The sequence below is a fragment of the Sarcophilus harrisii genome, chromosome 4 (assembly GCF_902635505.1).
Source record: "Sarcophilus harrisii chromosome 4, mSarHar1.11, whole genome shotgun sequence".
Taxonomy (NCBI): Eukaryota; Metazoa; Chordata; class Mammalia; order Dasyuromorphia; family Dasyuridae; genus Sarcophilus; species Sarcophilus harrisii.
The window spans coordinates 22,699,974-22,724,608 of record NC_045429.1 but is presented as its reverse complement, the minus strand read 5'-3'; the positions used below and the strand labels follow the sequence as shown (position 1 = coordinate 22,724,608).

Below are 24,635 nucleotides of genomic sequence, written 5' to 3'. Positions count from 1 at the left end.
AATTATCCATGCATATGTCTTGTAAATAAAAAGCTATTAAAAAAGAAAAGAAAAGAAAAGAAATTTGTCATAGAAAGAAAAAGGACATAGCTATAGTAAGGAAGGATACTTCCCTAACTTAATGTCAATTCAAAGTAAGAGTCATATAGATAACTCAATTGTACTAACAAAGTGATACAACTAACCCCAGAATTTTATCCAGGTGGAGAAATTTTTCATTCAAGAAGAAATGATACACTAAGGAAATCAGGCCAGGATTATCCTACCTCACCCCAGACTAAAAGTGACTATCCTCCCCTTTCCTTGAGATAAAACACCATCTGAAGTAGTTTGCAGAGGTCATTCCTGTTGCCTGCTGATCTTGTTGATCCATGGCCCAATTGCTTTTCTTGATAATCCTACCTAGAATCAGACTATATCAATTATAGTCCCACAAAGTCTAACATCAAGTTCCAATAATCATAGTTTGGGGTCAGTTAATAAGAATCACATACACATCTTTGTTGTAGATGAAAAAAAGTTTAAAAGTCCTTACCTTAGTCTTTCCAAGAAAACTGGGACACTGATGCATTATTGGTGGAGTTGTGCCAACTATTTTGGAGAGCAATTTGGAACTATACTTAAAACGTTATCAAACTGTGCATACCCTTTGATCCAACCATGTTACTATTGGGTTTATATCTCAAAGAAATCTTAAAGAAGGGAAAGGGACCTGTATGTGCCAAAATGTTTGGTTGGGTAAATTGTGGTATATGAATATTATGGAATATTATTGTTCTGTAAGAAATGACCAGCAGGATGAATACAGAGAGGCCTGGAGAGACTTATGGGAACTGATGCTGAGGGAAATGAGCAGAACCAGGAGATCATTATATACATCAGCAATGATACTGTATGAGGATGTATTCTGATGGAAGTGGATTTCTTCGACAAAGAGAAGATCTAACAGTTTCAATTGATCAATGATGGACAGAAGCAGCTACACCCAGAGAAGGAACACTGGGAAACGAATGTGGACTACTTGCATTTTATTTTTTTTCCCAGGTTATTTTTACCTTCTGAATCTGATTGTTCTTGTGCAAGAAGAGAACTGTTCGGTTCTGCACACATATATTGTATCTAAGATATACTATAACATATTTAACATGGATAAGACTGCCTGCCATCTAGGGGAGGGGGTGGAGGGAGGGAAGGGAAAAGTCAGAACAGAAGTGAGTTCAAGGGACAATGTTGAAAAATTACCCAGGCATATGTTCTACAATAAAAAGCTATAATTAAAAAAAAAAAAAAGAACTCTCTCTTTGGTCATCCTCTGCTAGGCAGGGAGTCCACCCCAGTCCCAGGTTACCAAACACTTGCCCAGTGGGGATCCTGTAGGAATATTTATGCCTGACCCCATAACTCCTATGAGCATCTCCAACCAAGAACCGCTCACTAATGTGGAGGGAATCTCTAAGACCCAATATTTATGGTTGCTATTGTTCAGTTGTTTCAGTCACGTACGGCTTCTTGGCGGAGATACTGGAGTGGTTTGCCATTTCCTTCCCCAGTTCATTTTACACACGAGGAAGCTATGGTAAACAGGGTGAAGTGACTTCAGGGTCACACAGCTAGTGTCTGAGGCCACATTTAAACTCATTAAGATGAATCTTCCTGACTCCAGCTCTGGTGTTTTATCCACTGAGGCACCTATCCCCCCCTTAAGCACATAGTGGGTACTTAATAATGTTTATTGTCTGAGATAGAATCCTTATCCCAGTGATTTCTAAAACCAGAATATCTTTGAAGCCTTGTGTTCAGATAATTCACTTTTTTGAAAACACATTCCTTCAGCAAATATTATTTATGCTTAGTCAATCCCCTGGAATGAACACGTGTCCCAGAATTTTGGTGCTGTTCCAACCTCACCTTTGTATAACCTTGGCTTTATAAGGCCGCCCACTTTCAAGTTTTTTGGACCTTTTCTCTGAATTTGCCAACTATAGACATTGATTTTGGGAAACAGAAAGAAAACATGGGAAAGGGGGAGACAAAAAACTATTGTTATCCAAAGAAATCCAATTCTTATTTTCTCGGAGCCTTTTGAAATCTGCTTTTCTGTAATCCAGTCTGCTTTCCTTTCTTCTATCACTATTTCCAAGAGGAAGGGCTCTCCTCACTAGCTTCCCATTTTTTCCACTCCATCATCCAGCCCCATTCTGTTTCCCAGAATCATATCTAGAAATAACATTTTTATCGATGATTCCTACACCTTTCAAAAGAGAAAATTATCATTAAGAAATTATTGTTTGGTGATTGTTTTTTGGCTGAGAAATCTCTGTTCTTTGTTCCCTTTTCACTGATTCTTTTTCTTTTAAATGGGGTGTGTGCCCTTCCAAATCACACATTTGAGAGCACTGAAGGATCAACTCTTCAGATATCAGAAAAAAATTAGAAACAGTCACAGATGTTAATACTACGCCCCAAAAAAGATGATGGAGAAAAAAGCACAAAGTACCAACTCATACACCTACTTATCCATATAGGCAAAATCTCTGTGATAATTATCTTTACCCACATAAGTAGTAGAGACACAAGTAGGTCCCCCAGACAAAACTATCTCAGGTTCAAGATTGTCTATGGGTTTGCATCTATTGCAACCCCCCCCCCTGCTATATTTCTCTTTACTAGTCAGACAGAGGACTTTGAAATAACACAGCAACAAGAGTAGCGAGAGAATAAATCTGAGCTTCATTATCCCACAAATACATGTCAAGAGTGATTGGCCACTGAGTCTACTCCCGTATGTGCAGAGTGCTTAGCTTCATGCTGGTTTGGGGGAGAAAGACTTACTCCCATTAAGCATCCAGCATCCAGGGAAAAGTGAAGATATTTAGGGAGCCAGAGTGACTGGGGCGTACTCATGGTCAGGCTGTTTATACCTCAGAAGCTATGGGGCTCTGAATTTCTACTCTATTACTGTTGTCCTTTAACTGGTTCCAAAGAATTGCTATTCACAAATACCCTACTGTTTTCTGTGGGTCATGGCCAGATACTGATCCACACATCCTTCAGACATGATCTAACTAGAGAGGACAACAGTATTATTCCTATTTTAATTCAGTCTAAAATCACACAGGGAAAAGTGGCACATTTAAGTTCAATGTAAAGACAAATGTCCCAGCAGTGAGAGGGTTAGAGCAGATGGTTCCATGGCCTATGAGGATTCTGGTGTCAGATGGATCAGGTCAAAATACTTTGCTCTACCTCCCCAGGGCTCTTTTAAGTCAGTACTTAAATTTTTAAGAGTTAACCTACTATGCCCAGAGAAAGAACTCTGGGAGATGACTGAAAACCATTACATTGAATTCCCAATCCCTATATTTATGCCCACCTGCATTTTTGATTTCCTTCACAAGCTAATTGTACAATTACACATCTTTTGGACACAGATGGCCTCTGATGCCCTTGCAGCCGATCTTATGTGTGACTTGGGGGAAAACCTCTTCAGATAAACTGGGATAAAGCCTAGAGGTTCGTGGTTCCTTTTGAACTCTGTCTATGCCTTGGTTATTGAGCAAGTCGATCTAATAATTTGGATGGTCTAAGAACTCTGTCTTCATCACTGCAGAAAGAGAAGGAAGTCATATGGTGAGGTCATATTCCTGTTTTGAGATCTCTTTGGTCAAAGTACTCACCAGTGAATGACCAGACTATTGGTGAGGACTCTCTTTTCTCTCGGCTGGTTCCTAAAAAGCAAGCTCAGTCAATTGCCAGGATCGTGAACCTAGAATCCTTCCATTGTGGGGCACCTGCCCGATCCTGGGCTCTGCTGGCCAGGCTTTCCAGAACCTGGGGTATATGAACCCTCAGAGAAGAGAGGACTTTTTTTTTGGAGGATCTTTGCTGAATTGTTCAATTGGATGTTTTCAAAAAGATCCAAAGAATCCCTTCCCAGGCAGTATTTTTCTAGGAGGCAAGGGGTATGTTAGCTCCTGGCATGGTTAGGGGAGGAGTAAACCTTGAGATAATGTGGCCTTGGAGGCAGGGGAGATAGTGGAATGAAAGGTTATTTTTTTTACTACATGGCATTGGTTTCAGCTGACATTCTTTTTTCCACAGAATAATATTTCTAAGAGCAAAACAGAAAAAAGGGTGGGGCAATATTCCTAGAAAGAGAGATTGCTTAGATGAGGGATCTTAATTTGATTCTTGGATTCATAGGTTCATAAGTTCAAGCTGTAAAGAAATCAAAGTCCAACATCTAGTCCAAGTCCAACAGGGAAGGAAATCAAGACTCTGGAAGGTTAAGTAAGATTCTGAACTAACCACTTAATTAAGTGAGGAAAAAGACCGGACAATGGGTCATAGAGGGGAATAGATAAAAGAAATAAAGGAAGACAAAATAATAATTTAAGAAAAGCTCGTAAGCTTTCCTAGGGAAAGGGCAGACAGAGAGGAGGGAAAAAGGAGGAATCTCTAGAAATAGATGAATGTGAAAGTAGGTTAACTCTTTTTTTTTTAATAGCCTTTTATTTACAGATTATATGCATGGGTAACTTTACAACGTTAACAATTGCCAAACCTCTTGTTCCAATTTTTCACCTCTTACCCCCCCACCCCCTCCCCTAGATGGCAGGATGACCAGTAGATGTTAAATACATTAAAATATAAATCAGATACACAATAAGTATGTATACATGACCAAAACGTTATTTTGCTGTACAAAAAGAATCAGACTCTGAAATATTGTACAATTAGCTTGTGAAGGAAATCAAAAATGCAGGTGGGCATAAATATAGGGATTGGGAATTCAATGTAATGGTTTTTAGTCATCTCCCAGAGTTCTTTCTCTGGGCGTAGTAGGTTAACTCTTAAAAATTTAAGTACTGACTTAAAAGACAAAGAGGACTTTTTAAAAGCAATATTAAAAAACACAAATGGAGGGAATCAAGTCTAATACTTGACTTTAAATGGGTATGGACTAAAAAATCCAATAGAAGGAAAGAAAATGGCAGAAGGAACAAAACAACTAAGCCCAACAATCTGCTGAGAATAAGAAACACACTTCAAAATAAAAGACACAGAGGGAATAAGTACTAAGACTGCAAAAAACCGGACCAAATGAGCAGGAGTTGCTGTCACAGTCTCAGAGTTGGTGTCAGGAAGACCTGGGTTCATGTACCATCTCAGAGGGGAATTAACTATGTGACTCTGGTCAACCTCCCTGTGCCTCAGTTTCCTTCTCTTGAAATTGGCACTGTGCTGTTTTTCCTCTTCATATTTACAGTTGTTTTTTATGGCATAATTTCTAAGAAAGTCATTCTCAAATGTCTAAGCCTGGCCTTTCCCAGAAGCTTCATTTCCTCACCACCAACTGGACTTCCCTGTGGCTTCTCAAACTTAACGTGGCCAAAACACAATTCAAGATCTCCCCATTTCAACCCCAGCCCTCTTTGCTCAGATCACTGCCATTCTGGTCACCCAAACTGCTCATCTGAGTCACCCTTGACACCCCCCTCCCCTGCTCCTTACTCCCACATCAAATTATGGAATCATAGAATTTGGGCTATAAAAGCCCGTGAGGTTATTCAGTCTTGCATTGAGAGTTGTAAGGGCCCTTAATGGCCACCAAGGTGTCCCACTAAAACAGAGCAGACAAGTGAGCATCTAGTTTTTGTTTGACAACCTCCATGAGGGGAAGTCCTCCAGTTTTTCCATTAGTAGCTTGAGCCTAAATTGACTTCTTTTCAACCTTTATCTCCACTTCACTTGCTCTCACTTCTGCTCTTGGGGACCAAACAACAATCCTCAATGAACAGGCAGTTTTCAGATGAAGAAATCAAAACTATCAATAGTCACATAAAAATGTTTTACATCACTACTGATTAGAGCAATATAAATTAAAACAGCTCTCAGGTACTACCTCACCCTTGCTAGATTGGCTAACATGACCAAAAAGGAAAATAACAAAGCTGGAGAGGAGATGGAAAGAAGGAACATTGGTGCATTGTTGGCAGAGTTTGGGAGAACAATTTGGAACTGTGCCCAAAGGGCAAACTGTGCATACCCTTTGCTCCAGTAATTCTACTACTAGGTCTGTATCCCAAAAAGACATCCAAAAAAGCTGTTTGTATGAAAATATTTCTAGCATCTCTTTGTGGTGGCAAAGAATTGGAAATTGAGGGAATGCCTATGAGTCAGGAAATAGCTAAAAAAATTGTGCGTTGAAATCCAGCTCCAGGAGTGAAATAGGAGTGTGTTATGCAGGGGCCAGGCGGAGAGAATTCGATATGAACTCTTCGGGTTTTATTGATCAGAGAGACAAATATATATACTTCCAATGCTTATAGGCTCGGTACAAAATACATTCTTTGATATTCCTATATCCTTTCCAGCAAGCACAATCTGCTGAGATGCAAATGATTAAGCCTGGATGTTGGCTACTTTAACAGAGATGTAAACAGTTGAGATACACATCAGAGTAAAATTATCATACAAATATCCTTTCTCCCAAATGCCTTTAGTCTCCATTGTGGGCTGCTTTTCCTGTCCTAACTTCTAAGATATGTCTTGGATCATTATATAGCTGAGTTGCATTTTGCTTCAGTTGCCAGATTTCTTATCAACATATTAATAAGTATGTCTCTGCTCTTGTATATAGAAAAGGGAAGTTGGTGAGCAACTGTATCAGCTACTGTAAGTATCAAAACCTGAAATGGATTCTTACCTCCTGGCCAGTTGTGATATATGATTTTGATGGAATATTATCGTGATATAGGAAATGATGAACAGGATGCTTTCAGAAATACCTGAACTGTTGCAAATTGAAGCGAACAGAACCAAGAGAACACCGTACACAGCAATAGCAACATTGTAGGATAGTCAACTGTGAATGACTTGGCTGCTCTTAATACAATGATCCAAGACAATTCCAAAGAATCTATGAAGAAAAATGCTCTCCACCTCCGGAGAGAGAGGAACAGATAAATTCTGAGTGCAGATTGAACCGTCCCTTTGAAATTTTCTTTATTTTTCTTGGTTTTGTGTGTGTGTGTATGTTTTCTTTTGCACTGACTTATATGGAACTATATTTTGCATGGCATTGTTTGCCTTCTCAAAGGGTGAGTGAGAGAAGAAGACAAAGAAAAAATTTGGAACTCAAAATTTATTTTTAAAAAATTTTATACTTAAAAATATGAAAATAAAATCATGTTGGTGTCTTTTTTTTTTTGGTTAAGGATAGTTTGAGGTCACACTCAGTGTGTGGGACATTACTGGGTCCCACATTATTTTTAAGGACAATTCTGGACTGGACATTTACCCCCAGAGATGTTTTTACATGCCCATGGGTGGCCATAATTGTCTTTTGTTTTCCGAGTTTAGCACAGTGCTTAGGACATAGTAGATGCTTAATTAATGCTTGTTTATTGGAATATTTACACAGACTGATACAAAGTGAAATGAGCAGAGCCAGGAGAACGTTGTATACAGTAATAGCAAGATTGTGGTTTTTGTTTGTTTGTTTTTGCTGAGGCAATTGGGATTAAGTGGCTTGCCCAGGGTCACACAGCCAGGAAAAGTTAAATGTTCCAGACCAGATTTGAACTTAGGTCCTCCTGACTTCAGAGCTGGTGCGCTTGCTCTACCCACTGTACCACCTAGCTACCCCAGTAACGGCAATATTCTAAGGATAACTGTGAATGACTTAGCTATTCTCAGCAATATAAGACAATTCCGAAGGATGAATTATCCTTCAGATGAAAAATGCTATCCGTCCCCAGAGAAAGAACTGATAGAGTTGAATATAGATCAAAACATACTTTTTTAAACTTTATTTTTCTTGGATTTTTTTTATCTGTTTTTTTCACAACATGACTAGAATGGAAATATGTTTTACAGGACTGTACAGGTTTAACCTTTATCAAATCACTCGCCTTTCTCAGTAAGGGGGGAAGAGAGAAGGAGAATTTGGAACTCAAAATTTAAAAAGTAAATGTTTCTCCATGACAATGGGGAAGAAATAAAATTCTAAATAAATAATTTAAACAAAACACTTGCTTATTGATTGATTGATCCCCTAAAACAAATCCAGGACTCACACTTTCCTAAGGATATCTCTGCCCTCACTTGGAACTACGGACATGTGGCATTTTACCCCACCCACTCCAAACAGGCACATGGTTGGGCTTCGTGCCTTTCTGGCAAGCAACCCTGGACTTTACACCCCATGGGATGGCTTTGCCAGCTAGATGTGATCTCACCTGCTTTTGAGCTTTTCTTCCTGTCTCTTCTTAATCTGTTTGCAGCCTCCTTGCAGCCAGCCAGTTGGAGCTCCATCTCCATCATGGCTGGGCTGCTGCTCTGGGGCAGGCGGCTCTGGGTCTTGCTGCAGGTGGCCTGGCATGTTGCAGTAGGGAAGGTGCAGAAGATCTTGTTCCCAGAAAGGATGAAGAGGAATCTCCTGAGCCAGAGAATTAACATTAATCAGAACCCTGCATTTGAGTATAAGGACTGGGGCCCGACATTCTTCAGCATCCAGTACTTCTTCTTTGTCCTGAAGGTCCGATGGCAGCACCTGGAGGACCAGGCGCTACAGGGGGGACTGGCACCCAACTCTCCTGTGGTCACCCTCAGCGGGGAGAGCCGTCGCATCTGGGACTTCATGAATGGTCAGTGAATTGTTCTTTTTCTGGGGGAATAGGCAAGATGGTCCTGGGCATAGGTCAAGAAGTAGCAGTGTCAGATGTCACAAGCCACATGTGACAGGCAGATCATGGGGCCAATCTGGACTTCAGTTTCCTGAAATTCAGATTAGAGAAGCTGTTAAGATTGTGTATTTTAAGATCAGCACGAGACAGGAATTCAGGTTAGGGGAAAATCGTCAGTCTTTATTCTCAGTGAAGAAGGATCGGAGGTGGAAGAGAATCGGCGATAGCAATGTGTGCAGCTGAGTCAAGAAGCTAGCTAGACCAGCAGCCACACAACCAGCAGCTCGGAGTCTCGAACTCAGCCCAATCTCTCCCCACTTGTCTTGCTCCCTCTCTCTCTGCCTCCACCCACCAAAATCGTCCTTTCCTATACAACACATCAGGACTTGCAAGGAGAGTGGGCAGGGACCATTCTTAATCCAATCATGTATATTAATAGAGTATAGCCCAATTACTATCTAGCCTCATGTACTTGGGACCTCAGTGCATCAGCTCAAACCTCAGCCCATTACAAGAAGCTGCCTCTGCCGTCCAAACATTCCTATGAGTGAATGTATATGAAGATATCCAGGAAGCTGTAAAATGGTTGGCAAACTTCTTTTTCTTTTTCTTTGAAACTTGCCACAAAGAAACTGCCACACAGTAGGCTCTTACTAAATACATGCTTAATTAAATTGAATTGTGACTGTTCTCTGGCTTGGGTGCAATTCTAGCCTCTCCTTGGAGTCTTATTAAATGATTGAATCCAATTCTATCCCTGATAGTCCTAGTGGCAAAGGAACTGACCGTTCATAGCCCAGTTTACGAGTGGCAGAGCCCAGCCTCAAAACCAGCCTTCTGGCTTCAAAGTCAAGAGTTCTTTCTGGTCCACCAGGTGGCAGGGGTTGAGCTGAGGAACAACTGAAGATTGAAGAGCTGTAGGATTTCTCAGAACTAAACTTGACCAGACATTTTTGATTGAATCCTGGTGAAAATATCACTATTGCTTCTTTGAGTAAAGACTTCTCCCTGAACAAGATGGGGAGATATAATGGAACAAACTAGATCACATGAAGAGGCACAAAAGACCTATTACAATAGAGGAAAAGAAGGGAGGGGGGTGAATATTGTCAGTTTTGGCTCAGAGAAGGAATAACTGAATCATTCAGCTGGGTATAGAAATTTATTTTACCCTATAGAGAAGTAAGAGGAGAAAGGGGAAAGAAAAGGGTGGGGCTGGATAGAAGGGAAGATAGAAACTCTAGGAGAAAGGAGTAAAAGAAGAGAAAAGGGGTAATAATAGAAGGGAGGGCAGGTACAGGTCAGGGTACATCAGAAACAAAATACTACTGAAGAAGGATAGGATAGAAAGACTTCTCCCTTAATACTGTGATTTGCTCTTCAGGAACTATCAGGGACCTCGTCTTTGCTCTGTCCTCACATTGCCCCTGGTCTCTCCTTGGGGTCAGGACATGCATTTTCTATTTTGCTTATATGTCTCTAGCTCCCTAGCACCAAGCCTCTAGCACAGCCCCTAGACCACTCACCTAGCACATGAGTCTTCCTGACTCCAGACTCAGCACTTTATTCACTTCTCCACCCAGCTGTTCTGATAACTGCCTAATCCCATCCCCCAATTTTTGCCAGACATGCACATTTTATAGAATAGAGAACACTTTAATTACAGCTGTGTTACAAACTGATGATTCCCCGCTCTTCTCTGAGCCTCAGTTTCCCCATCTAAAATACAAGGAAGTTGGAAAATATGATTAAGGTTACTTTCTATTCTGACATTCAATTTTGTATGTTCTAGCACTCCTTTCTATAGTCCTTCCCAAACTAGCATTCCCTCACAAAACTACAATTTTTTCTCATGGTTCCCTCGAGTTTTGACATTCTGTGTCCCTACCAATCTAAGGCCCTTCCAGTTCTGACATTCCCTGTTCTAGACCCTCCCCCAGCTCTGACATTCCATATTCTAAGATCCCTCTCAGCATTGCCATCCCCAGTTCTAAGATCTCTCCCAGCTCTGTCATTCTTCTAGATTCCCCAGTTCTGATATTCTCTGTTCTAGACCTCCCCCAGCTCTGACATTCCCTCATTTAGATAACCCACCTCTGACATTCCATCTTCTCAAGTCTCTCCCAGCTCTGACATTCCCTGTTCTAAGGTCTCTCCCAGCTCTGACATTCTCATTTCTAAGACCCTCCCTATCCAAAGCAGTGAACATCATCTGTAGCAGGCCAGGGAGCCTTCTCACTCTCTAGATTCTGTGTCACTGGGCACCAGTGTTTTCACTATCATATTTTTTGTTGCAGACAACAGGCCTTTGGTGCTGAATTTTGGAAGCTGCACCTGACCCTCATTTATGTTCAAATTTGGCCAGTTCCAGAAACTCATTGAAGACTTCAGCTCAATAGCAGATTTCCTGATCATCTACATTGAGGAGGCTCATGCTGCAGGTACAAAGTCCTGGGTCCTGAATGGGTGACCTCCATGATTGTTAACAAAGCCTAGAGGACCACTGGGTCCTCCAGAGTTCTCTCCAGAACTCCAGAGTTCTGTCCTTGGTGACAGGTGGTGCAGTGATTACAACAAAGGACCTGGGTCAGGAAAACCAGGATTCACATCTAACATTAGGTGCTTATAGGTGTGTGATCCTGGGCAAGTCCCGTAGTCTCTGTTTGTCACAATTCCCTCAGCAGTAAACAGGAATAACAACAGCACCTATTTCCCGGAGTTTTGTAAGGATCAAACGAGATAATATTTGTAAAGTATTTCTCACAGTGCCTGGCATATGATAGACACTATATAAATACTTATTGCCTTTCCCTTAATTCTCCTTCCTCTTTTTGTCAGGCTTCCAAACATCTTGCAAGATCTCAGAGATATATGGGTCCCCAGGGAGCATCTTTTCCAAAAAGGTTTAATTGATAAAACTTTAATTTAAAAAACTAAAAATATATGTCACAATCACCATCCTTTGTTACAAAGAAAAATTGTCAAGTAAAACAATTCAGCGTGTTCAATGGCATTTACAATGCTCAGCCTCTACTGTCTACTTGACAAAGTAGAGGGAAGTAGCTTTTATCGTCACGCTAAGCTGAATCCTGTTGTCTTTTTAGGATCCTTTTCCAGTATGTAGTTGTATTCATAATATACATTATTCCCATGCCCCTGATTTCTTTGAGAGCCTTTCTTGTTCCGGGTCAGTTCATACAATCAGAGTTTCTTTGAATTCTCACTTTCTTTCATGGCATAATAATATCCCTTTCCAGTCATATACCACGGATTGCTGAGTCAGCCCTTACTTGATGGGTACCTATCTTGTGTTCAGTTGTTTGTTACCAAAAAAACCCCTGTTGCTGTGAATATTTTGGTATATGTTGGCCCTTTCCTCTCTCGGTGTTGTTGGGAGACAACTCAACAACTGTTGTTGAGTCCACTAGATGGATCTCCAGACCAAAGAACACGAACGACACTGCCATTTTCCACACACTATTCTAACGGTGGGAGTACGTCCCTCCAACATTAACCATTTCCTTCTTTCACCACCTCCAAATCCAGCCACTGGGGCCCAGAGTGCTGCCCAAACCAGATTAAAATGTAATTGGAAAAAATTTTGCAAACAAATAAAAATATCACATCAATGATGTAAATTTGTAGTTTTCTAAGTCCTGCATGGCAGGCCAGGATCTAGCTGAGTTTGCTTTATGACACAGCCAACAAGTGGTCATTTGGCTGTTTTTAAAGATCTCACTGAATATTGGGAAGCCTCTCCTTGAGCCAAATGAAATCTACCTTTCTGCGACTTTCCCCCTTACTCCCATGCAAGCTTTGGGGGCCACAGAATGAAGCATTTCCATCTCCTGGAGGATAGCCCTTCAGACATTCAAAGGCTGCTCCCGAGCCCATCACCAAGCCAAGGCCTTTCTTCTCCAAGTCACATTGTGGCTGCCTAGTTGTGTCCAACATTTCACGATGCCCTTCGGGGTTTTCTTGGTAAAGGTACTGACATGGTTTGGCAATTCCTTACCAGATCACTTCACAGATAAGGAAACCGAGACAAACAGGGTGAAGTGACTTGCCCGGGATCACACTGTCTGAGGCCAGATTCTACCGGTGGACTTGCCAATGCCAGGGCTACACCACCGCCCACCTCCCCCAAATACACGCTAGCTTCAGCGTTTCATTCATGTCAGGTCACACCATTGCTGGCTCACTTCTATGGCCGTTTAGCAATTCTCTCTCATCTTTGCCTGAACTCTTAGAAATCTGCTCTCACAATGTCCCCTGGACCCCTCAGACAGCATCCAGCTCATCCTGCACTAAAACAATAGCTCCTTGGTGGGGTGGGGAGTGGTCTGTTTTTTCACTTTGCCTTTGTATCCCAGAGCCTAGAATAGTTGTTTGTTCTTTGTTCTCTGAGAGGACCATGACATCAGAGAGGTGACGCCATGACACACAGGTGGATTGGAGGAAGGGTGGGCTGGGCAAGGTCCCCTAACTCACATCCCCTCCAGAGCCATCTGGGTCCGGTGGCCAAAGAGAGAGCAGGGCTACGGGAGATCGTCCTGGGAGATCTCAGCCTTTTTCAGCTAAGATCTTCTACAGGTCTCAGTTTGGCTGAGGCAACACCCATTCAGTGCTTAAGGCTAAGTAGCAAATGCATCTTGGATTCGATTGGATTAGTCTCTACTACAAATTCTCACATGGAGTTTCCTGCTAAAGTTGAAACAGTTTTTACCTTGGCAACTAATTCCTTCTCATTGATCACAATAAGCGCAGAAGAATGGTTCCCTCTGCTGCCTGAATAATGAAACGATCATTTATTCAGTGGAATCAAGAATTTCCTGACTGGTCATTTTGGCAGCGAGAGGCTGATTTTGGTGTGTTCCTCACAGATGCCATCTCTGGGTCAAGCCCGAGACTTATTTCCCAAACCTCTCATCTAGTTCCTCTTCCTGCCAAGGTGGTCTGTAGTGTAATCCCACTAGGATATCACTCCCCAATAACCCTGAGAGTGAAGAAGCCTTCCTCCAGGACTCTCCCCTTCTCCTCTCAGAAAGAAACCAATCTGTACCACACAGAACTCTTCCCCGGCACAGGCAGGACCACAGACCCAACACCCTCCCCACAAGACTCTGAAAATAAAGACTGCTGGGACTGAGATCCAATTTCGTTTCCCCTGGTGTCCTTTGTGACCAATGGAAACTGCCCATTGTCACTGGTAACTGTGTTTGCCATAATCATTCATGGAACCGAGGTCCTTGTTATGAATTACTAACCTTCAACGGGAAGATGAGAGGACAAAATAGGAGGTAACTGTAGAATGGATTCCCCCTAGTCCTTCTCTGCAATAGGTTTCCAAACAGCTCTAGAAAATGCACCAGACCAAAAGCTAATGGGGAGACCCAAGAAAAAGTTACTGTTAGTACTTTTTCCAACCCAGGGTGACATGGGGATGCAGAGAAGTCTGCAGACATTGGGGCTGAGTTTTGGTCAGGATCCTTCTTAAGGAGTATTCCAGCACAGGAAGAGGCCCTGCACCCCAATAAGTACAAGTCAAGAGAAATGGGTGACAGCTGGCCCCTTTGTAGCTCACTAGTCAGATCTGAGTTACAGACTCAGGGAGGATGAAGGAAGGGACCGATAAATCTCATCCCCTCCCCAGCACAGGCCAGGGGGTGAAAGAGTGGGTTCAAAGGCAGGCAGCAGTGACGTGGCTCAGCTCTCAGGAGCAGAGCAGGGTCTCAGTGGTAGCCCCTAGCCTGCAGAGGAGCAACTAAGGCAGGGATGCCAGACTTAGGGAAGCTATGATTGGGCTGACTGATGGAAGCGAAGCCCAGCAACAACTTATTACTTTGTTCAGAACCAGATCCAGGTCAGGCCCTTGCAGGAAGGCAGTGATCGGATTTTACCCTGTCTCACTTTGGATGGGAAGGTCCTGCCTGAGCTGTCCCCGAGATCCTGGAACAATGCCCAGTTCCCCAGGAAAGCAGAAGAGGACCAGTCCCGACCTTTCCTCCCAAGGTGCAGAGCCTGCCCACTGAGCCATCCAGGACAAAGTCAGGGCATGTGCTGGAAGAAGGAGAGAACAAAAAAGGAATTCCACCAGGAAAGGCTGTTACGGTGAAGAGCTGGTAAAGAAAAAAGTGGGAATGAGAGCTACAGAAAGAATTAGAAAAGAAATCACCATTGGGGCAGAAGAGGCAAGGACCTTGTCCAAGCCACAAAGTCCCAGAGAATTCCAATGGACTGAATAGAAACCCCAGTTCCTCGGTTCCTCTGAGGCAGATGCACAAAGTCGGCCTTGCTCTGGTCCAGAGTCACTGCTGTCCAGAGGCAGGACGGAGGCAAGAAGACTGCTGATGACTCGGGATGCAGGGGATGGCCGCGGTGTCTGACCAAACTCTAAGCGCTTCACAGCACCTGCTTCAGTCTCCTTTGTGGACCTTGGAACAGTCAGCTGCCCATTCCACTGGGGAAGTCTTTGCTTGCAGGGGCAGACATGCCCCTAACTCACTCATAGGTTCCCCTCCACCTGGTTTAGCCCGTCTGCTGAAAGGGTTTACTGACACGTGGCTGTGCCTCCTACAGCTTCTTGGAGCCCCAGGTGAGTTAGAGCAAAGGTGGACAAGCAGCCCTCGCCCCAGAGGTACCAGTCTTCCCTGAACACATCCTACACCCGAATCCACAGTATAAATAAGTGCATATGTGTGTGTGACACACATACACACATACTCATACTCACATACACACACACTCACACTCATACACACACACACACACACAGGCTTGGAGTTCAAATTTAGCCTCAGACACTGACTAACTGTGTGACTCTGGGAAAGTCACTTCACCCTGTTTGCCTCAGTTTCCTCATCTGTAAAATGTTCTGGAAAAGCCAACAGCAAACCCTTCCAATATCTCTGCCAAGAGAACTCAAAAGGGATCATAGAGAGTTGGACATGACTGAAAACGACTCAAGAATGAATCTGAACATCACCTATATAGAAATTTCTTTGGTTTTGCTTGCCTATACATATTTATAACCGGGATTTGTTTTGCTTTTATTCCTAATAAGGGGGAATGAGAGGAGAGAGGGAGGGAGAAAAGGTGGATTTTCACTGACTGAAAAAAAATGAAATATAAGTTGAAACAAATAAACATTAGCTCCTGTACCTCCCTTTGATCGGCAATTAGCACATTCCCACCCAGCCCTGAATGGAAACCACTTTCAGGGCCCTCTCTGGGTCTACTTCAGGTTTGAAACTGCTGCTTTGAATGGGAAGTTCCCTGGATTTGTAATCAAAGGACCTACGTCTCAGCTTCAGGTGCTATTTATTGCTAGTAAATTTACTAGTTAACTTCCTTCCCATCTTGGAGCAGCAACTGGAGTACAGGGAAGATTCTTACCTTTTTGTGTGTCAGGGACTGCCCCTTCTCACCCCTGGGCACTGAGCTGTCCCCGAGATCCTGGAACAATGCCCAGTACCCCAGGAAAGCAGAACAGGACCAGTCCCGACCTTTCCTCCCAAGGTGCAGAGCCTGCCCACTGAGCCATCCAGGACAAAGTCAGGGCACTTGCTGGAAGAAGGAGAGAACAAAAAAGGAATTCCACCAGGAAAGGCTGTTACGGTGAAGAGCTGGTAAAGAAAAAAGTGGGAATGAGAGCTTCAGAAAGAATTAGAAAAGAAATCACCATTGGGGCAGAAGAGGCAAGGACCTTGTCCAAGCCACAAAGTCCCAGAGAATTCTACTGACACCTTCGTAGAATCATATTTTTAAAGGGATAAAATCCCTAAGATTACCAATGAATCAATTACATTGAAATAGAGCCATGAAAATATTTTTTAAATCCACAGACTCTAGATTAAGAACCTTTGATAGAAGATCTCTTAATTTCCTTTAATCTGAGCAATCAGTTTACCAATACAGCTTTATATAACCAGGGCTCCTCAAACTTTTTAAATAGGGGCCAGTTCCCTGTCCCTCAGACTGTTGGAGGGCCAGATTAGAGTAAAAACAAAAACTTTGTTTTGTGGGCCTTTAAATAAAGAAACTTCATAGCCCTGGGGGAGGGGAATAAACGTCCTCAGCTGCTGCATCTGGCCCACAGGCCGGGCCGTAGTTTGAGGACCCTGGTATAAACCTTATTCCCTATCTCTTCTCAAGATTCCTGACAATAAACTTCAGTTCCCACTTTGCTGTCTCGCTGTCTGCTTGTCACCATCTCCATCTGTCTGTCTCTCTCTGTATTTTCATACAAATAAATATTTGTATAAATATAAATGTATTTGTATGAATGAAGTATTTGTGTGTTTTAGCATTTCAGGTATATAAAGATACATTCCTTCCCTTCAGAAGCTAGGGAACCAGCTGCCTCCTGAGGCCGGCTTCCCATTCCATATTTGCTGAGCCTTAATCTTCCCATTTCTGCTTTTTGCTGGTACCCCTCTTCTGCCATAACTTTTCACATCCCTAAGGGCAGCTGTTACGATCCTCTGAATGGGGGCAGCTAGTGGCGCAGTGAATGGAGCACCAGCCCTTAAGTCAGGAGGACCTGAGTTCAAATCTGATCTCAAACACTTAACACTTCCTAGCTGTGTTACCCTGGGCAAGTCACTTAGCTCCAATTGCCTCAGGACAACAGACAAACAAAATCAATCCTGGAATCAACCACCTCATTCAAAGACATCTCTGCTCTTCCCCTTCCTGTGGCCCACTAGGGCCTCCTCTAGGCAGCCTCAGAAGCTGACTGGGTGGGGGACTGATTTCTCTGTGGTTCAGTTTCCTCATCTGGGCAGGATACGAGCTCTTGGAGGGCAAGGTTGTTGAAGGCTCAGGAGGTGCTCCAGAAAGGCTTCTTGCCCTCCTTTCTCCAGATCCCCCCCGCGTCTGGGGTCTGTGCCCAGCTGTGTGCAGGTTGTGTTCTCCATTACAGCTCATCGAGGGTGGGGACGGGGCTTAGTGCCCAATACTTAGCCGAACGCCGGGCCCAGAACCCGGATCAGTTCTGGCTGACCCGCTCCTTCTCCACCAGACGGCTGGGCTTTTGCAAACAATATCGAGATCAGACAGCATCGCACCCTTCGTGAGCGCATGGAAGCTTCCTGGCGGCTGAGGGACAAGAAGCCCATGTGTCCCGTTGTTTTAGACACCATGGACAACCTGACCAGCAGGAGCTATGCCGCCCTCCCAGAACGCTTCTATGTTCTTCTGGAAGGCAGGATCCTCTTCAAGGTACGAATGGCTTTGGGTGGGCCTTTTGAAAAAGCTTTGGGGTTCTCAGGGAGCCACAAGCTCGGGGTGAGTAAACAACATGGGGGGCTTTCTAGAATGTTACTATAATCTTGGGAATCTAGACTAAGGGGGTCCCTCCTCAGTGGTTCCCGCTCTCACACGTCACACAGTCATGAGTCTCCTCTGTGGATCCGGGTACAACACAGCAAGTCCCAAGCAGATTCAGTTCACATAAGCTGAAAAGAGGACGTGTTCTCCAAGTGTGTTTTGCTCATGGAATGGCCTCCCAAAGGGAAAGTGAGCAGTCGGGATCAGATCCCCAGTTTGGGGGACAGGGAGCTCAGATCCCCCCTCTGGCATTCACCCCATGTGGATTCAGAGAAATCCCCGCACTTTTCCAGACTTCAGTTTGTTCATCAGTAAAATGAAGGAGCAGGACTCCCTCCTACTCTGGACGGCTGCCCTTCATTCTGTATTTACTGTTTTTTCCATCCAGAACACAGGGGGCTGCAGCTTCTGTCAAGCCCCCAATGTTGAACCCATGCAGCTCAAGGCTATAGGGGTGGAAAGGAGCAAGAAACCCCCCAGATTGTGAGCCACATGGTGCTGATGTTTGGGGGGCAAGAGGGAGGCTATCCTGGAGAGAGCCAAGGGCAAAACCTATAGCGGCAGATTTTGGTTTGGGGGATCGCTAACTAAAAGAGCTATCCAGCAGTGAGAGAGTTGGGATAAACACAGAGCACTAAGAAAACCTGACCTCAAATCCAGCCTTGGATACTTAGTAGCATGGGACCCTGGGCACTTTTAGTTCTGCCTGCCTCAGTTTCCTCACCTGTAAAACGGGAATCATTATAGCACCTTTCTCGAAGAATTGTGAGAACAAAAGGAGATAAAAGTACTTTATAGACCTTAAGATGCTACATAAATGTTAGTTGGAATTGTATTAACCTGTCTTGCTATGTTGTGAATCATTGAGCAAATAGGGGAAGTTTTTTTTTTGGTTTTATTTTATTTTTAATAGCCAGCAGGGGAGAAGATTCTGGGAAGATTGTGGATTAAGTCAGAAAATCCCAGTCTCTCCAGATCCCCTATCCCCCACCCCAAACAAGACAAAATTGTGCCATGGGGAAAATGTTGGTTGGTTAATGTGTAGGATGTAGAAGACCCTTACCCAAAATGACCACTCAGAGACCACTCAATAGAAAGGTTGTTTATTAAACCTCCAGAGGATGAGCCGTCCCATCACGAGATAAGGGAAAGAGGAAGCTCATGGTAGGAGGCTAAAGAAGTAGTAAAAATACAAGAGATGACATCATAAGTAAGAGAGCATTGAGAAGGGGAGGGGGAGGCATCTAATCGGTTGTTGCTATCCGGAGAGATTGGAATGGAAGGTTTCTGTTTCCCCAAAATCTCCTGATTTCTAGGAAACAGAAAATCAGGCCTTCAGGCTTAATCAAGCAGACAGTGGTCCAGCTAATAGACTAAATATTGATAAATGTCAAATACTGAAAAATGGCATCAGCTCAGGTTAAGTAAATATGTTTCTAGCTGGCCAAGGCTCAAGTAAATGTGGGCCTGCACATATTATACAGGTCATAGGGGAAACACAGAAATAATGAAAATTAAATACAGAAAAAGAATTCACATATTCCTGTAAGTTCTTCACCTTATCTCACTATTCCACATAGTTAAAAACAAATATGAGTTGGGGCAGAACAGCGGTCTTTCTAAGACAAATGGAGAAGGTCCAAATAAAGATTCTGGGCTGGAGGTTTGGCTCACATGAAATATAAACACCTCCAGGCTAGTTGTTTAAACAGCAAGCAGCTTGAGGTAAGATGACTTGGGAGGCAGACTCTGCCCAAGCTGGGGGACCAAACCTTCCTGGTTCTGAATCCAGAAAGAATGAGGGAACCTCTGCTCATAAGGAACACCAGGCTCAGCTGCACTGCTGAGACCGGGCCCTGGACAAGAAGGAATCTGAGCATCTGGTAAGTGCAGAAGCAGTGGGGCAGGATGCCGCTGGCTGTGGGGACTTGCAGGAAGGGGGGGGGAGCGTAACCTTGGCTTGGTGTTCCAGACTAGAAGGGAGAACTGAAGGAAGACCTGAAACCAGAGGCAGTTATCCCCCAATAGAGGTGGTTACAATAACAAGCTTTGTTTGTTTAAAAAAAGAAAAAAAGCAGGTAAGGGAGAAAGAATAGAAAGATGCTATGGGAATAGGGGAAGATTGGGGTTCATCTTCAGAGAAGGATATTGAAATAAAAAAGCCTTTACTACCCCAAAGAGTAATGTTAAATGGCCACCTGTCCAAAAAGAATTCAGAGAACTCAAAAAAGACTTAAAAATAAAATGAGAGATATTGAGGAAAAGCTAAAAAAAGAGCAATCTGAAAAAACAAGATTATGAAAAGAAAATCAACCAATTAGAAAAGGAGATCCAGAATCTTAAGGAAGAAAATGAAACCTTGAAAATTAGAATTGTGTAAAAGGAAGCCAGTAAAGTTATGAGATCATATATACCATAATATAATACATAATATTACATAAAATCATATAATAAAACAAAATGTAAAGAATGAAAAATAGAAGAGAATGTGACACGTCTCATAAGAAAAACAACAGATTTGAAGAAAAAAGAAGAGAAAAGAAGAATAATTGGAATATCTGAAAGTTACAACCAAAAAAAGAATCTTGCTATAATAATACAAGAAATAATTAAAGAAAATTGTCCCAAAGTATTAGATCAAGAAGGGAAAGTAGAAATAGAAAAAAATATATACCAATTATCATTTGAAAGAGATCCTACAAGGAAATACTACAGGAACATCATAACAAATCCTGAAAAGCCCAGATCAAGGTGAAAATATTATGAGTAACAAGAAAAAAACAAAACCAATTCAAATAGGAGGGTGTCACAGTTAGATTCACACAAGACTTAGCAGTGGCTTTATTAAATGACCATAGATCTTGGAACACTATATACTGAAAAGCAAAAGAACTAGAGTTGTAGCTGAAAGTATCATGTCCATCAAAGTTAGGCATTATCCTGAATGGAAAAAAAATGGACATTCAATGAATTGTCAGACTTTCAGGATTTTGGGGGGCAGAAAATTTTACATATAAGATCCAAGAGAAAGCTCAGGTAAATATCAATGATTAATTTCAAGGGACTCAATAAGAATAAATTGTTTAAGTTTTAGGAGATGTAAACCATACTTCTAAGACTGTCATTGGTAGGTAGGTAGTTTGAAAGATTGGGGTAGAACTGAGGATGATGTGATTCTAAAAAATAAAATTGTGTAGGAAAAGGTTAAAAGAGTAATTATACGAATGAAGTGTTAGAGTAATAACTGACACAGAGGAATTAGATGGGGGGGGAGGGCTGGTAGTTCTGGAATCCTACTCACAGCAGAAATGGGTTAAAGAGGAAATGATACATCTATCTCTCTATCTATGTAGAAGAAGTTTTAAATTTAAAGAGAAATAAGAGAGGAGGAATAGGATAAGGGGAATATAACAAGGTGAGTAAATTAATGAGAATGGGATAAAATGGCAGCGAAAGGAAAGGATAGGACAGAGGAAAAGGAAGGGATCCTTGAAGAGGAGGTAGGTTAAATAATAACAAAGCAAAGTAGATATAAAATAGAGGAGTTAGAAGGGATAGGAAACAAGAGATACAAACATAATAATAATGATCAGGAGTAGGATTTATTAGAAAAAAGAGAGTGCTAATTATTAATCTCTAAAAAAAGTTAAAGTTAAAATAGATTCAACCAAAAGAGAAAAATAGGGAAACTGTACCATATGTCAGCCATTATTGATCAATATTATTTTATATTATTTAAAACAGTTCAATAGTATAAGTTTGGAATTTTGTTGTGATGTAGAAAATGGATTTAGGAAAGTATGGAAGGACTTGGTCCTAAGAAGGATAATGTTCTCCACCTTCAGAGAAAGAGAGTTCAAACAAGCATAGTATAATCTTACATAGATGTATATGTGCATAAATGTATGTGATTATAGATATTTACGTAAATGTGTGTGTGTATGTGTGTGTGTGTATGTGGGAGAGCAGTTTGGTTTGGAGTTGGACATTTGCACAGAATTCTCTTTAAAGCAAAGCTTTATTTGTATATATATATTTGTATGTGTGTATATGTGTAAATATAAATATAGCTGTACTTAACTAGAGTCTGTTTAGGGAGAGTGAGGGGGAGGAAAGGGGAAAAAAGAATAAAGTAAAAAGTGCACAGCAAAGAACAAAAGAAAACCTATAAAAAACTAAAAGGGACATTTCCGAATACAATGGGTACTATTTACTATTTTTAATAACAATATGTTAATATATAATATAATAAATATATAAAAATATATTTATATTTACTATTTATTTAATAACAAACTTTTCTAACGGGCTTAAGGTCTTGCAAACTGTTTTATGTCCATTATCTGCACCGTAAGTCCCTGCAGTTATAATTATTTTCATCTTACACATGGAGGAAATTAACTGGTTGGCTTGGGGTCCCACAATAAATGGCGACTACTCCATGGAGACTTGCCACCAAGGGCTTCCCATTCAGTGCTCTCCCTGGAGGTCCCATGATCGGGACGTGCAGTTCGGGAGCGTGGATGAGGATGGCTGGCTTGAGATCATGCTGTCCCCGAGCCTTGTCTGGCTTTGAAACCCAGTGAGCCCCTGGTCCTGAGCAGCCGGGAGGCACCACACATGCCAATGCCTCCTTCAGAATTAACATGGGGGATTATCCTCCATGGGCAGCTGTAGCTCACCGCCTAAAGTCCTGCAGACTGGACAAGATCTCGGCAGCGGAGAGCCCCACGTGCGGTTGGCTTTGCCCCCGATCTCTCATGGGCCTTTAGGCCTGTTGATTCTACCGTGTCTTGTTTGCTCACCTGGGACAAGAAGGGGCTGCCCGATGGCACTCCAGAGGTCCCCTCCACTTCCAAGTATGCGTCTTTTGTAGGGACGGAGAATCGATGCCCATCAGAGATGATTTTTGTTCTTTTTCAGGGTGGCCCAGGCCCGTGGCATTACGATCCGGAAGAGGTCCGCAAGGTCCTGGAAAAGCTAAGCCGATAAAGCTCAGGAAAGTCTGGCTGGCCGGTGGTGGAGGAGATGAAGGCTTCTCGCTTCTTCAAGGCACCAGATCACTCCCACTGGGGCTGGGAGCCGCTAGGCCTGTGGGCTCCAAATGGTCTCATCTGCCTCAGTTCCGCTTCTTGTTCAGTTACACCCAAGTTCATTTCAGAAAATCGGCTTTTCAGATGTCTTTGAAAGTCTCCTAATCATCCCATGCAGTGATGCCGGCCAGCCAAGGCAGGATCCATTAGGCAGGTTCCTATGTGTCTCAATCCTGCTTCTCCAAATATTTATTTGTGACAGTCACAGCCTAAAGCTCAGGCCAGCTGGGACTTGATGTGGAAAAACGTTTGTGAGAGGCAGGGAATACACATGGAAGTGATTAAAAAGTAGCTAATGATCCCCCAGTCTTTTCTTTTTTTTTTCACAGATGATGAATGAGAGAATGAGTGAATGAATGATTGACTGATAGGGAAAGAAAGCATTTATTAAGCACTTAATATGTTCCAGACACTGTACTAAGCATTGAGGGTATAAATGAAAGAGTGAGATAGTCTCTGCCCTCTGAGAGCTTACATTCTGACAGGGGCACTTAGTATATACAAGAGAACGGTGGATACAGAAAGGTGCTTTGGAACGGGAAGTCAGTCACAGGAATAGTGGGTAGTACAACTGTGCAAATTATCAGCACAGATAAAATATATATATAACATAGATATAATATATATCAGCACAAATATACAGAAATAATAGTGGTGATGGTGCCAGTAATAAAGGGACCCATTGGAGATATTGGGTTCTCAGCCTTTGGGTCAGCCAGGAAAAGAATTCTGAGGTGAGTGACTTCATTTCCCCAAGGTGTGATCTCAGTCCCCCAGCCTGGTCTCTCCATCTTTAGTTTCCACTCTCACCAATCCCTCCTTCACTCAAGCCTCAAAAGCTTCTTAATGCATTGGTCGCACCCCATTACTGCTCTGCTCAAACGCCTCAGGTGGCTCCCCATGGCCCACAAGATAATAAAAGAACGACCTGCGGTTCCGGCCTTCTTTCACTCTGTTTTCCTTCGTGTATGTCCCAGCCAAACCAGACAGCTAGTCAGCATTTAGCTCGCCTCATGCAGAATCCTCTTGCCATTGGTCACTTCTCTGCTCACTGAAAAGCTCCTCTTCCTTCAAGGTCCCGTCCAGGTGCCATCTTCTTTCTGACATTTTCCTCCCCACCCCAACAATAGTGAGCTCTCTGCCTTAGAAATCATTTCCCCTGACAATCCATCTTTTATCTAGTTGACTTGCATGTCTCTTACAGGATGATAAGCTCTGAGATCAGAGATTGTCAGGTTTTTTCTGTTCCCCAGACCCCTTGTAGGGTCCTGCAAAGGGGAGACACTTAAAGGTTTATGAAACTTAAACTGAATGAAGATAAAGCATCAGGACTTTGTGACATCCTCCCAGGGATCTGGAGAGCGCACCGGGGTGAAGATGCGGAAGTTCTGAGTAAGGGTTATGCTTTTGGGTGATTCACTTGAGCTAACTGGGCTGCGACTAACCAGGGTTAGGGGAGGGATTATCTTTTCAAACCTAGTTCCAAAGAGCATTTCTGAGCTCCTTGGGTTGTAACACCTGA

General features: G+C 42.7%; 1 protein-coding gene across 1 annotated transcript; it reads left to right on the top strand.

The window, feature by feature from the left end:
• Positions 1 to 8,069: 8,069 nt before the first annotated feature.
• Positions 8,070 to 23,412, top strand: DIO1 (iodothyronine deiodinase 1). The gene is made up of 4 exons (XM_023503867.2): positions 8,070 to 8,651; positions 10,988 to 11,131; positions 17,713 to 17,912; positions 22,944 to 23,412. Exons 1-4 carry the CDS (start codon positions 8,210 to 8,212, stop codon positions 23,010 to 23,012), a joined length of 855 nt encoding a protein of 284 aa, XP_023359635.2. The 5' UTR covers positions 8,070 to 8,209; the 3' UTR covers positions 23,013 to 23,412.
• The last annotated feature ends 1,223 nt before the right edge of the window (positions 23,413 to 24,635 follow it).